General features: G+C 46.5%; 1 protein-coding gene across 21 annotated transcripts in view; it reads left to right on the top strand.

Moving 5' to 3' along the window:
• Positions 1-14270, top strand: part of Foxp (forkhead box transcription factor P) — a 245951-nt gene that overhangs the window by 226431 nt on the left and 5250 nt on the right. For 10 of the 21 annotated variants that reach the window (XM_076429003.1, XM_076429012.1, XM_076429013.1 and 7 more), the window contains 8 exons: positions 387-491; positions 653-827; positions 1813-1999; positions 3317-3626; positions 3979-4047; positions 5293-5369; positions 5511-5612; positions 10987-11162. In XM_076429003.1, the coding sequence (XP_076285118.1) occupies positions 387-491; positions 653-827; positions 1813-1999; positions 3317-3626; positions 3979-4047; positions 5293-5369; positions 5511-5612; positions 10987-11162 (1201 nt within the window). Of the gene's footprint in view, positions 1-386; positions 492-652; positions 828-1812; positions 2000-3316; positions 3627-3978; positions 4048-4580; positions 4626-5292; positions 5370-5510; positions 5613-8171; positions 8303-10986; positions 11163-14270 lie in introns of all 21 variants that reach the window. The other 11 variants (XM_076429000.1, XM_076429016.1, XM_076429017.1 and 8 more) reach the window with 7 other exon arrangements.

Here is a 14270-nt window from a genome sequence, read left to right as displayed (position 1 = left end):
GCGCTTTAAAAAATTGATATTTTTGTTTCCGTCGATTCTGCTAGAACTGCATTTTTATTCAGCTTGTCTATACATTTTTATCTTCGTGGTCCCACGTCCAATTCACCCGTCCGACGATTTTATTTTAGCTTAACTTGGTTAGATTTCACTTTAACCGATCCAGCGACCATTCAGCCTGAACAATAATCTTACTGCGACGAGTCTTCCTTGTTTACAATGTGTCATCGAGAACACATCATTGTGTTTGCGATATGCCTCACTGCCGTGCCGATACGAGCACGCGAACTGCGGCAAAGGGTTAATAGAAATGTTGTTCTCCAGTTTGATTTAAGTCTTTTTGCGAGGAACTCGACCCAGTGACTGACTCTGCTGAAAATTCCAAACAGGTCTGCAAGCGGGCGAGGGTCTGCCGATATGGAAGACAGAAACACCGGAAGTCCCGGAATCCCACCAGAATTCCAACGTTTCGAAGCCCGGGAGCGGATTGAACGGTAAAGCCTAAAGATTTCTCCTTAGCCGTTCCGGCGGCGCTTCGAGTATTCGCTTCGCGATAATTCTCCGTTTCCTGTTTGTAAATCTCGCGGCTTCTCTTTCTTCGTTTTATTCGTTTTCTTACCATGCGAATGCGTCGCACGTTTTCGGACTATCGCAGGATTTCTGAATTCGACAGTGTCGAGTCGCCGGTCGGAGATGAACGGCACCACTCCGCTGGACGAAAAACCGTTGGACGTTTCATCGAACGACAAGACTCACCCCCTCTACGGTCATGGGGTCTGCAAGTGGCCGGGCTGTGAAGTAATCTGTGAAGACTATCAAGCATTCCTTAAGTAAGCCTAACATTCGCTCAATTCTTACGCGGTTTGTGTGCCGTTTCGACGAACTAGCTGGAATTGATTAAAAAATGTTTGTGCGCGGCCAGCCAATTCGAAAACGAATTACGAGAAACAGATTCGTCTACGGCCCCGTGAGAAATCCGTTCTCCGGAGGCGGGCTAGCGAAAATGCAGGTAAATCCGTCGCAGATGGATGGGGAATCCTTGGCGTCGGGGAACGAGGCGACCCGGGAAATATAAAGTCGGCAATTTCGTCCGTTGGAATGAGTTAGAAAGCATCGCGGGTACGGCGGTCGGGTGAGAGGCGCGGTTGGGCGAAGGAGGTGTAGAAAAATCGCTGGAGTCAGCGTATCTCATTGACATCCGGCACCTTTTCCATCAGTTTCGAGCCAGCGGCTTGCCACCCCCCTCGGGCCCCCTCGGCAATCCCTAGTAATCACGCAGCTTGCCGTCGCAAACTCCCTCAAACAAGCCGTTACTTAAAAAAGGAACGAAAGAAAAAAAGGAGAACGCTAATTACCTTTGTCTCATTAATATTCACGACATTCGACCGCATCGTTATGCCTCTCGGCCCTAATCCCCTTCCCCCAGGCCGCCTCCGTCCCCGCTTTCCCTAGACGTTGTTCCCGCATTCTTGGTCTTAACCAGCTCCTCTCCACCCCCCGGCACTCACTTTCTTCACCCTCCCTTCCATCCCTCGCGATACAGGGAACAGAGGTCCGTTCCGACGAAGAAGGATTACGGAAATTCTTAAATACCGAATCTTGTTGCCATCCCCAACCAATTCTTTTTTCGGTGTCCCCGAGCGAGGGTGAGATCCGCCGAGAGCACCGACGTTAATGTCGTGCAGCTTTGATTCCACGATAAACGTCCGGGAATTGTTCGGGACATAATTTCATCGGAGGGAGGATTCCCTTGATACTTCCTCTTTTTTCGGGGGACTTCTCTCGGCGGGAGAGTGACGTGAACGATCCTTCCAGGCACTTGAACACCGAACACACGCTGGACGACCGATCGACGGCGCAGGCCAGGGTTCAGATGCAAGTCGTCTCGCAGCTGGAGATACAGTTGCAGAAGGAACGGGACCGACTCACCGCCATGATGCACCACCTGCACGTGGCGAAGCAAATGGCATCCCCGGAACCACCAAAGTCCTCCGAGTCGTCGGTGAGTCTCCATTTTACACGCGCTCCCTACAGTTTTAACATTGAACGATTAACACCGCCAGTCCCATCATTACAAGGCGACGGTACATGGAACGACGACGAAAGAGCTCTCCCTGGTGGAAAGTTGCTCGACCGGAAGTTAGTCGGTCCACCCAATATGTCAGGCGAAATATGGGAGTAATAATCGTACGGTGACAACTCGTGGCGGTCGAATGGCCTCGCTTGGTACGACTGCCAGGATCCGGAAAAACGATCCTAACGATCCTGTCGCGGTGTAAACTCTTCTGGTACGAGGAACGCGGCCGAGTCGTAAAGCCGGATTTCCACGGGCGCGACTCGGGGAAATTTTACGAGTCTCCCCGCGGCTAACAACAACGCCAGTTTCAGTTTTAACGCGCCGCCGAGTCGCTCCGCTAATTTATACATAAAGTTCGCATTAATAATTCATCGGGTCCTCGTTGATTTTATATCGCCTTAATTAAAACCTCTAACAAGTCCGGCAGTCGGAGAATACCAATATCGCATTAGCCCTCCGTGGTCGCTGTTCTATCTATCCCTCTCTCTCTTTTTCTCTCGCTTGGCTCTCCTCCCTTGGCCGACTTAATTATTTTAACGCGAAAGGGAGCAGCACCGGCCGCGGAGGTCGGATCATCTCTGATATTGAGATCCGTCCGTTGAAATATTCGATGGAAACCGTATGAATATTTAAATGGTAACGTATTAGACTCATTAATGGAAGCGTAGCCGTGTTGTAGTCGCTTGTAAGCGGGATTCACGATGAAAACCGCGAAACAATTGACGAGAGACTGCGAGTGAAACAAAGGATCATATGCTGGATTCACCCTGCTGCTTCTTGTACATTCATTTTAATCAACTCGAGAAGAGCTCTCCTTATTTTTCCCCTGAAACAGAGGAAACTCCATGTTCATAAATATCTTCGGCGAGTGGAGTTAAGGTGGTAGACTCGTTTCCGGGATTGCAAGGATGCGAGACGCGTCTTCTCATTTCTCGATAATGCAAAGATCGACCAAGGGTTATAATCGGCAGCATGTAGCTATCACAGCTTTATGAAAATAGCTACATACTTCCGAATAATTCAAATTATGCCTCGTAGACGTTAGAATAGAGTTTTTGAGGGAGATCGCGGCCTAGATTAATCTTTTATCTAGCGCTTTTGGCTACTAAAAACCACAATCTTTGTATCATCGAAAAATGGCAAAGCGCATCCCGCACCCTTGCAATCCTGGGAACGAGTCTGCCCCCTTGAGAACAGAGGAATATTTTAGAGAAGGGTCCGAGTGAAATCTGTATTTTTCAGACCGGCTCGAGTGTACCAAAGCTAAATCTGTCGACGGCGCTGATGAGCCAGCCGCCGCCAAACTTCAACGTCTCCCAAGTGTCCTCGGTGTCGATGGCACTGGTTTCGGCGGTGAGGTCGCCTGCAGGTGGACAACTACCACCACCTGCTGGCGCGCCGATGCCGCCCATGCCTAACATGTCGAACATGTCCGGAATGCCACCGCTGCCGAACATGCCTGGTAGCATGCCCACGATGCCGACCTTGCCCAGCATTCCAGGTCCCATCAGGCGGCGAATCAGTGACAAATCCGCGGTTTCGATGGCAGGAGGTAAGACTCGACACTTGTCCTTTCGACTCGCTCTCCGACTCGTCTTTCCGGCTAAAGTCCTCCGGATATCAGGATTATTCGGGATATTCGCAATACTTTGTCGATTAAACGATCTCTGCTCGGTTACGGAATGGATCTTACGTTTTACCTGCGCCAAGGAAAATGGCTCGATCTACAAATTAACGAACCGATCGATCTTCTTGAAATTTTACACACATATATCAAAAGTAGAATGTACCTCGCCACGCCATTTTCCCGCGTATATGTGCTCGAACGAAAAGAGAGACTGGATTAACGTCGCCGCGGAGAAGGTGAAACGAAAGACAATTTAGAAATTGAATACTATTCGTAGGACTGTATGACGAGGGCACTGTAAGGCGCAGAGTAGCCGTCGATAGATCTGGAATAGATGTTAACGAAGGTAACGATTAAATCAAAATTTCTGTCGGGGAAATGCGCGATCCGTGAAATGCTAAATAATTTCACTGATCATACGTGAATCTATGAGAAATAGAAAATTGAGCTTGCATCGAAAGAAAGCATTTCCCGGCTCGCTCTGGCGAAACGCACCCCGACGAAAAGAAAATCCTGTAGCAAATGGCTCTTTACGGTCCTCTCTCTTGATCTCGTGCCTTTTCCTATCGTAAGCTCTACCACACGCACAGATTTATTCACGATAACGATCTCACGTGTGTTCTACCTGTGTTCGACACCTTGTTGGCGACTCGTAGGGACGGTGACTAGGGTAGAGAGAGTAAAAGGTGCAGGAAAAGAAAAGAGAAACAGTTATACAGACAACCGCGCGGAAAAAGATAAATGAAAAATGAAAACGATACGGAGACGAAAAGAAATTGTTCGATTCTATAACGTGTGACCGTCAGCTCGTACCTCTTTCTTACCGATGCTTCTATTGTTTCCTTATTTCTTGTGCTGCCCGCCCTCCCCACCGTGTAGGGCTGCCCTACATGCTGGAGCGTGCTGGCCTTGACGTCCAACAAGGTACTGTCAACCTTCTTTCCACGCTCCTTTGGTGGCTTTAAGGATTTTCTTGAAGGGTGCACCCTTGCATGCTCGAGAACCCTTCTTCACCCTTCCCACTCGTAGATCTAACTCGCCCAAACACGGATACTTCTCGTCGACCGATCGCTCTAACGAGGAACGAAGTATCCGCTTCCCATCCCGGATACCGTCGATCGCTTTTCGCTTACCCTTTGATCTAGTTCATAAGAGTACACTCGTATTTACTTTTTGAGCATGCGAACAAAGAGCGGCCCCTTCGACGACCACGCGTTAACTTCTCTGGAACAGATACAGCTTCGTGGAATCACCGAGTGCGAAAGGTTTGGTTGATTTTTGCAAGCGAATCCCTGGTGCGATACTTCAAGAAGATTGTTAACTGTTCCCAGGAAATAATGACGCTCTACCAAAGCTTTCGCGCTCACTCGATGAAACCGCGTAAAGATTAATAAAAAATTATTCACTTTGAGACCGTCCATCTCTCCGAATAAAATCTCACACTTGGTCCCGAGGTTTTGTGCTTGTTTGTCGTGAACCAACCGATCAGTGCTCCCCCGCGCGAAAGAGATGGCGCCGATCAACCCTTGACAAGTGCACCGCGAGTCCCCGAGTCCCAGAAAGGAATAAACGATGATCGTTGACGTTTCAGAGATTCAACGAAATAGGGAATTTTACAAGAACGCAGACATCAGACCGCCGTTCACGTATGCATCATTGATCCGGCAGGTGAGTGAACCAGTATAACGTTCCCCTGATTGAATAATTGAGCCGCGACGTTTGAACGATTTAATCGTAGAACGATCCTCCGTTAAAGGATCGGATTAAGGGACTGAACGGTGCATTCTCGTTTCGTTTTCTGTTTCGCAGTCGATCATCGAGTCCCCGGAGAAGCAGCTGACGCTGAACGAGATCTACAATTGGTTCCAGAACACGTTCTGCTACTTCCGGCGCAACGCGGCCACGTGGAAGGTATATCGCTTGCACTTCAGTTAACAATTAAGCGTTACAGCATCGCAGGCGAGAATCCTCTCGCAGGAAAAGGGGACATTCCCATAGATGGACGACAGTTGACGTTCCCTTCGAATGCAACCGCGTGGCGGGATCGATAAAAATTTCAGTCGGTCGGATTCTTTCGAAAAATTCGCGTCCAAGAATATAATTCGCGCGACGCGAGAATATTAATTACGCGAAATTTCGTGGGTAGATCTCCGCGATTACGGTTACCGAAAATATTGCAAGAAACGATTTGGCGAATCGCGGTTGTCTAGGCGGCCTGGACGCGGATAAATTCATCCTCTAAACGGATGAACTCAGCGTGGCTCGAGTTATGCAACGTTTTTGATTGCGAGCCACAAAGACGAAACGACTGGTCGTGCAATTTGCATTTACGAGCAGATTAAGCTGAATGCGTTTAACTAGAAAGGATGAGCTTTCAAGAATCTCAGATAATCTTACGTATTAATTTGAATTAACAGGCTAAGTGACGCGCCGAGCAGACGAGCTGGTAACGATCATTGTGTTGCTTTCCCGGTTAAACGGGGGAGACTCGGTAACGTGTGGATTATTACGCCGCATTACGATTCGTTCGTGGACTGTCCGTATCGTGTCGGATTTGTACGTGCCGCTCACTTGTGTCGGCGGTAAATGTGTCGTGTCACGTTACCCTGTTTTTTAGAGGAAGGTCACGATTCGGAGGACCGTCTTCTTTTATTATTCATTTTTTTTTCTTTTTGATAAAACGTAGCTTCACGTGGAAGACGAGCTTGGCTGTCGGTTCCACTAGAATCTGCTTTCAAGATTTCGTTCGCTTCAGTTCTATAGAGTCCGAGTAGTTGCGGTCTGTAGGCGCATAGAGCTGGAAGAAAATTAATTGGCCGCTCAAGGACGATTCTCCCACCGCGACAACGCTCAGAAGGCGGATAGTTCTCGTGATTGTACACATCTTTTTAATGGTATGGTTTTGTATGTCGTGTTCATCGCCTTGAGGGACCAATTGACTTTGCATCGACTTACAGAATCGCCCCACAAGTCAGCTTCGTAAAAGATGTTAGTTTTATGAAGTAGCATTTCATTTTTGAGTCATCCTTTGTCGAACTGGCTGGCCACTAGCTGCGAAATCTCCTGGAGTTTGCTTGAACTCGTTTCGATCCCGTGTGCATCCGAAACAGCCTCGATCGAGCGACTTTTTCCTTGTTTGCCGGCGTAGTCGCTGCTTGTTGCGGTTCGTTGCGACCGGGAATTGAGTTTCCCGCGATTACGTTGATCATCCCGCGACGATCCACCACGATCGAGTCGTAATGCGATCCCACGGACCGTTTTGTTGGCAAGAGTGGGTGCGCGCGTGTGTTCTGCGTGTGTGCGAGTGTGCGTGGAAGTAATCGACGTTTGCCATGACGCTTCGCCTCGCATGGTTATGTGTATCTGAACAATTTTCGAAAGCCAAAGACAGGTTTTCCAGCGGATCCGGCAGCCAGCAAGGAGATTCGGATGTCCCAAGGTTGACGTCGCCACTTTCGGTCCACGAGGCGGACGACGCTGTCGCCAACGATATATCTCATACAGTTTCTCCTGATTTCTTTTTTTGTCTACCTTTAATTTTTTCGTTTTTTTTTCTTTATTTTTGTTACTTCTTCTTCCTTTTGGAATTTTGTACGGCCCTGCGGCATGTATGATTGTTGTCGTTGCCCCTAGACTTAGATGACTAGCTGTGCATTAACGATTAAGGAATGCCACATACCGTGTATCTTTCGATTAATCGTTTTGGTTCGTTATGTCCTCTTACGGCCTTGTCATTGCGCGACCATCGCCGGGTAATCCTTTTGCTGCTCTCACACGACGTACTAATTCTTATTCTCCATCAGTTGATCGGTTCTTTCAGCTTTCTTGCTCCTTTCGACCGACTCGTTCAGTTGCTCTTTCGAGACTGTCCACGGACTGCCACCTTGGGGCTCTTCTCGTTTTACGCTACTGCTCGATAATATTTCATTACGCCTACGGAAACGCAAGGATTGTTGGGACATTAATTCTATGAGATTCGTCGAGAAAGTGATGAATTGTTCTTCGACATGAAAGGGGTGAGAAGACGATCTCCCATTACCATAGCATTCGCATGCAGGGTCCGCGAAGGTGGCAGTTCGAGGCGGGACATACCCCTCCACAAATACACGAAACAGCTTGTCAGAGAAGAGAAGGGAAAGAAAAGAATAATCGAGTCGAGTCGCATCCCCAAGGTGGACCATCTCACAGCCCCCCTGAATCTATCTCCCATCCCCCAGTCCATCCCCCGAGAGGAACGGATCATCTCCTGCATACCCCCCCCCCCACCGTCTGTTTAGCCTTGTCGGTCGCATCATCATCATCTCATCACGATCTCGTCGTGTGTCCGATGTCGAGGATGATCACAACGGCCACTGTGATAATATACCTACGCCGTCGAACCGCGGACCGATCGACAGCCGGCCTCGCGATTGAGTTGGCTTCCGTTCGTTTTTTGCGTTGCTTATTTAGTCTGTGTATTATTTTGTATAGAACGCAGTGCGACACAACCTGTCTCTCCACAAATGTTTCATGCGAGTCGAAAACGTGAAAGGCGCCGTATGGACGGTGGACGAAGTGGAGTTTTACAAGAGACGTAATCAACGCGCTTGCAGCACGATCGGGTACGTTGCCCCCCGCCCCCGTCCCACTGACAAAAAAAAAAGAAACAGATTTACAGCCGCGTCTTTTTTTTTTACTCTCTTTTATATCACTCCATCTTTTCTATATATATATATTTATATAATATAGATATTTATGATATTATTGTATCTATTCTCTATCTCTATTCTCTATCTCTCTTCGATATCACGTAATATGTATAATTCTCCTGCCCCCCTTATGCCCCCATGAAAACCACCGGATATGTACACCCTCACGAAAAATTTATCAGCCTCGGTCGCATCCTCCCTCCTGCTCCAACCCCCCTAAACGATCCACCGCCAACGAGATCCCCGTTTTTTAATATCTCTATATATTTCTTCTCTTTCTATCTATGTCTTTTTTATATATATATATTTATAGATATTTATATATATATGTGTATTTTTATACATACTTCACCTATTCGCTTTTACTCTCTTGTTATACATTACTCGTACCGCTAACCACCTCTCCCCCCGTCGCAAATACATATAAATACTGACGGACGAGTACAATCTCTATTGTATTGTATATGTATTCCGGCGTACTAGTCCTTTTACATATTTTTACCACATTTTTTATGTCTTCTGTGTGCTATCAACATATATATGTATATATTGGTATTTTTATATACATACATGTTCACATGTATATGTATAATAGTGTTTTATAATATCTCTATTTTTATACATACTTTTTACCTATATATATATCTAGCTTTTTCTATATTCACGTATTTACTCATAGCTATATTGTCTCTACTTGTACATGTCTCTCTATCCAGTAAGGTTTAAGCGTGTGTATGCGGCGCAATCGCGCGCGCGTGTGCAAGCCTCTCCTATGTATGTATACGCACATACGCGCACGCTTACTGCATTCTTTTTTATCTAGACTCTAGACGATATGCGCCACCCATTGAAATAGTCCCCCCGCCAATTCATCTTTATCTTGGTTTCTCGTTTTTAACTTGTATATACTGTGCGTGTCTCTAGAACCTTTCGTGCGTCTAACGCGTGTAGATTTATCCGCGTGTACCGTTTCTTTTCTCACACCTCGCATCTGTGACCTGTGCTCGTCGGCTTGCCTCTTTTTTTGTCTGTAACTCGCTAACATCCTGCCTCCCGAGTCGCAATTCACGAAAATTTCGCGAAATTTATCGGAGACGTGATCGGTCAATATTTGCTTGTCAGTCGAATGATCGAAACAGGACAACGCGAGAACATTCATCGTTCCGAAACCGACACGGTCATTTGTTCAAACAGTCGCCGGAGTTTGAATTTCCAAATGAATTCGAAGAGAAAACCTTGTAATCTTTTATTAGATATCGAGCATTGTTTGTCTATTTAATTCAAGCGCGTATAGCTTTATCTTATCCAATTTTATTGCGACATTATCTAATCCGTGGCTCGGCACACAGCATGATTCATCGGAAAATTGTGCTCGGGAGGCCCGCTTCAGATTCTATCTGGCCCCTGTTGTGCGTGTGAACACCTCACTGGCCCTAGCCTCTCGTGTGCGATGGTAGCCGTGTCTGTGGTTGTGTGGCTGTTGCGTGTGCGTGTGTGTGTGCGAGTGTGTGTGTGTCGATGATTATGATGTTCACTGGGAGAAGAGGATGAGGAGGAAGGTGGAGGAGGAGGAGGAAAAGAAGGAGGAGGAGGCTGGAATGATTGCGAGATGGGAGCCCGGTTCTGCTCGTGTGGAAGGGAAAGAGACCGTAGTTAAAAGAAAGTCGCGTGGTGTGTGTTTGCTTTTTAACAAGCATGTGGGCTTTGCAGCGACTAACCTGATCGAGAGTATTTGGGCAGGGGCCATTACTAAATGTCTCTGGCCCGAGTCTAGTCTCGAATAACCCGGAAGCCGGATGCGGGATGCGCCAGTGCAGAGCGAGAACCGCAGAACAATGCACTTCGGTCAGGTAGTGAAAGGAAGAAGCCGCCTACGTACTTTTTTACTTTTACCGTATACTGTTCTTTCGATATTCTAGTTATTCTGTTTTATATTTTCTCTCGTTTCGTCTTTATAATTTTTTGATCTCTCTCTCTCTCTCTCTATATCTCTATATACGTACATATATATTCATATATATACATATATATATTTATCTGTCTCGCTGTCTCTCTATTTATCCCTTCTTTATGCGAGTCTGTGCTGTTCTTTGTTACGATACTCTGGGGAACGCCGGGATTCGATATCGACGAGGATCGATGTCGAATTCCTCCGGGTAGGTCTCGATGAGAAAGGTCTAGAGGGGGTCTTGTCGAAGAAAAGGGTTAGCCGAGAAGCATGTCTCGCGGCGATTTCCGATAGCGAGAGCCACACATAGTTGGACTCCGTTTTTGCATGAGAGACACAGAGAGATATATCTATCGGAGTCCGCTAACGGCGGTAGAGGGCTCTCTCCGAGAGATCGGGCACGCTGAGCTGTGTGTTGGGGAACGCTCTCGGGGAGCCCGCTCGTTCGCAAAAAAACACGAGCGAAAGAAAACGTGTGTCGCGAACGACAAATAGCGAGAAACGGAAAAGAACGAAAAATCGAAAATCAAAAACGTTCGACGACGTCTACTACAACTACAACAACAACAAAAAAAAAACGCAGAAACAACCTTTTATCTTTTTTACTCTCTTTTTCTCTATTTCTTGGTGGTCTTGTCTGTGTATACAGAACGCGATCCGCACCAATCTATCATTGCACAAGTGTTTTGTGCGCTATGAGGACGACTTCGGGTCATTCTGGATGGTGGACGACGCCGAGTTCGTAAAGCGGCGGCATCTGTCCCGCGGCCGCCCCAGGAAATATGACCCAACCCCATCACCCACTCCACCCCACCTCTCCGCACAGTAAGCACTACCACTTTTTAGAATTCTGCTGGCTGGCTGGCGCGACGTTCTGACCTTACCGCGGGTATCTTTTAGAACGCGGCGACCGCGACGTTTTCGCTTGGTCGTTGCCCGACAACTAAAGAAAAAGATTTCCAAAGAAAACGAACCACTAAACGCCCTCTCGTGCCTGCTGCCTTTGTCGTTCAACGTGGTCCACTCTCTTTCTCACTCACTCTTTTTCTCTCTCTCTCTCTTGTACCTCCTCCGTTTGTTTTGCATTTTCTCTCTCTATCTGTTCGAGATCGTTCGAGAAGAGTCTTTCCGAAACGTCAAACTAAACAGAAGCTCGCGTACTCGGTCACCGTGTTCACCGATTTCATTCTGGTCTGACTCGGAACCGTTGATTCTACTTGCCAGTCGTCGCTCGCGGAACGCGACGCGATAGAGACTTCAACGCGCGGAAATGACTTCCAAGGCAGCAGGGAGCGGCTCTACGCAGTTTATCCAATCCCCAGGAAACGAATTCCGCATCATGCCTGCCTCGATCGCCTTTAGAACCCGTCTCCCTCAGAACCGGACTAGTAGCACCATCCGATCCTTCTTGTTCGTCGACAGGGGTGCGCGGACTCGAACTTCGCAGACGCTTTAACCCTCGCTCGGTCGTTCATGGGTCTTTTTAGACCCAAGAAATTATAGATTCGTTAGATTTTCATCTGTTCATATATCCATCCGAAACTAAAATTGTTCTCTAAAATATTTGTGGGTCTGAAAAGACCCACCGTTCAAGTAAGTTCTCTGTAAACGGCCGAGCGAGCGTTAACCGCGTTCTTTCAGTTACGAGCGAGTGAAGTAAAAAATTCGGGAACCGCGAAGTAAATGCGAATTACAGAGGTTGTTAATTTCCGAGACGGTTAAATCTCGCGCACCTCTGCTCGTGACGTCCAAAACATAGTCCCCCATAGTACATCCCCGTAAACGTCACTAGAAACCGTAGCCCGAGGCTCTAGCACACCCGAGAGAGCTTAAATCCCGACCGATCCTGCAGGAACCCAGCCACAGGACGATTGGTCCGAGCTGCAGGATCTCTGATGTGTTTAGTGGTTGCTCGCATGGATAATCAAGGTTTCCTATAATATTACTCGTCCCCCATAAAATGAAAAACAGCAAAAAGAAATATATATATAATCTATAAGTACATCTGAGAAAAAAAATTGAACGAAATAATATATAATGAACTGAACCCGTAAGACTATCCTACCACTGAAAACACTGTGCTTCTAATTGTATGGTGCTTACGTAGTGGCGTTTGCAGTGTCTTGGGAGAATGTGGAAAGTGTTTGCGTGAACAAACGTTTCGTTGCATCTTGTTTTCGACGGGCGGCGTCTTCGACATTTTTTTCGCGTGTTCTCTGTTGTTTCTTTCCCGCTAATCTTTTTTCTTTTTTTTTTTTACACCGTTGTCGGTGAACGAAGCGTTTGTCCGACGAGTTTTTTCAGTTTGTGTCCGTGTACCGTTTTCGTTTTTGGTTTCGCCGTTTGTACGACAGGCTGTGTAGCGTAGCGAATAGAGACTGCCGATCGACGACAGCGTTCCCGAAGGGAAGGTGATGGTTTTGCGTTTTTACTTTCGACGCCGACGGAAAACGTGAGCTCGCCCTTTTTCTGTTTCGCCTTGTTCTTCTCTTTATTATTTTGTCTATTTCTCTATCTGTCTGTCCGACTCTCTATCTCTCTCTCTCTCTCGCTCTCTCGCTCTCTCTCTCTCTTTCTTGCTGCCTTTTCATTTTTTCTTTTAGTTAGCATTTTTAGTATACGCTTTTTTCGACGTGAGAATGGTTTTCCGTGTGAGTGGTGATCATGTGTGTCAGGGCTACTCGCGCATGTGTAAATTGTGTACATTAAGCGTCACAACCGCAATCTCGGATGATACGGAATTCTTCATTCATCGCCTCTACCGACCACCCTCTTCTAACTCAGGTACCTCACGGTTTACGTACTAACTTTGCAACCTCCGGTAAATTTTCTGTACTATTTTAACATCCATCTTTTTATATATATATATAAACGTTGTTTAACATTTTTTCTATATATCTATATCTACCTCTATCTTAATCTACCTCTGTCTCTGTCTACCTCTATCTTAATCTGTCTTTTTCTCTTTTCAATCTCTACTCTCGTAGCGCTCCAAGTCACTTGATAAACGGCTCCAGGCAGAATTTTTCTATTCTTACATTTTTCACTTCGCATGCAAGCAGTTCTCCTGCGAACAATATCACGTTCATCGAACAAATTCTAATATCTTCGAGACATTTTAGTGTCGATTGTTTGCAAGAGAACTGGAGGTACCCTTTTCAACGACGAGTGTCGTCTTTTGAAAAGGGCATTGTCGCTCGGTCGGCGTTCGGTACCGAAACGTTCTGAACGATTTTGGGAAAAAAAGCGTACGGAGGTAAGCACAGGTAAGCCTCGGTGCCGTTTATAAGCCACGACGCCGTTTCCGAGACGAGAAACGAAGAGCCGAACAAGCTCCTCGATCTCGTTCTGCGACTATGATCCACGGAAACGGGAGCGCTAATTTTTTACCATTTTTTCTATACACTTTTTTCTTACCTAATCTCGCTCAATCTGAACCAAGAGCCGATCGTTGGACGAGTGAGTGATACTGGTAAACGGGTAAGAGTTTTCGAAAACTCTTTTTTCCAATCTTTTTTATCTCTTTTTAATATTTATATATATATTTATATATCATATTCGTGTATACATTTTTTCATATTATATTCCTCTAATCTATCTAATCTATCTTTCCATTTTCGCTCTTTCTCTTTCTCTCTAACTCTCTCTCTCTCTTTCTCTATTTCTATCTTTATATACCTCTACATATTAAAACTCAGTCACACGTGCACACATTGTACACACAAAGCTCTATCTTTACCCACCCTTTTCCTTGCCAACCCCTTTACACCCCGCCCCCGAGAAACCCCACCGAATATTACTTTCGAGAATTTATTCCACCCCCGCCCACCCCCAACCCCCGTATACATCGACACAGTACTAAAATAAAAATAAAGCTTATCTATATATACTACACGCGTTTCTACATTTCAGAATAAAATTGACAGGCGAATC

Source organism: Lasioglossum baleicum, chromosome 8 (genome assembly GCF_051020765.1).
Source record: "Lasioglossum baleicum chromosome 8, iyLasBale1, whole genome shotgun sequence".
NCBI classification, from domain to species: Eukaryota; Metazoa; Arthropoda; class Insecta; order Hymenoptera; family Halictidae; genus Lasioglossum; species Lasioglossum baleicum.
The sequence above is the reverse complement of the archived record's forward strand: the minus strand, read 5'-3'. Positions and strand labels throughout refer to the sequence as shown.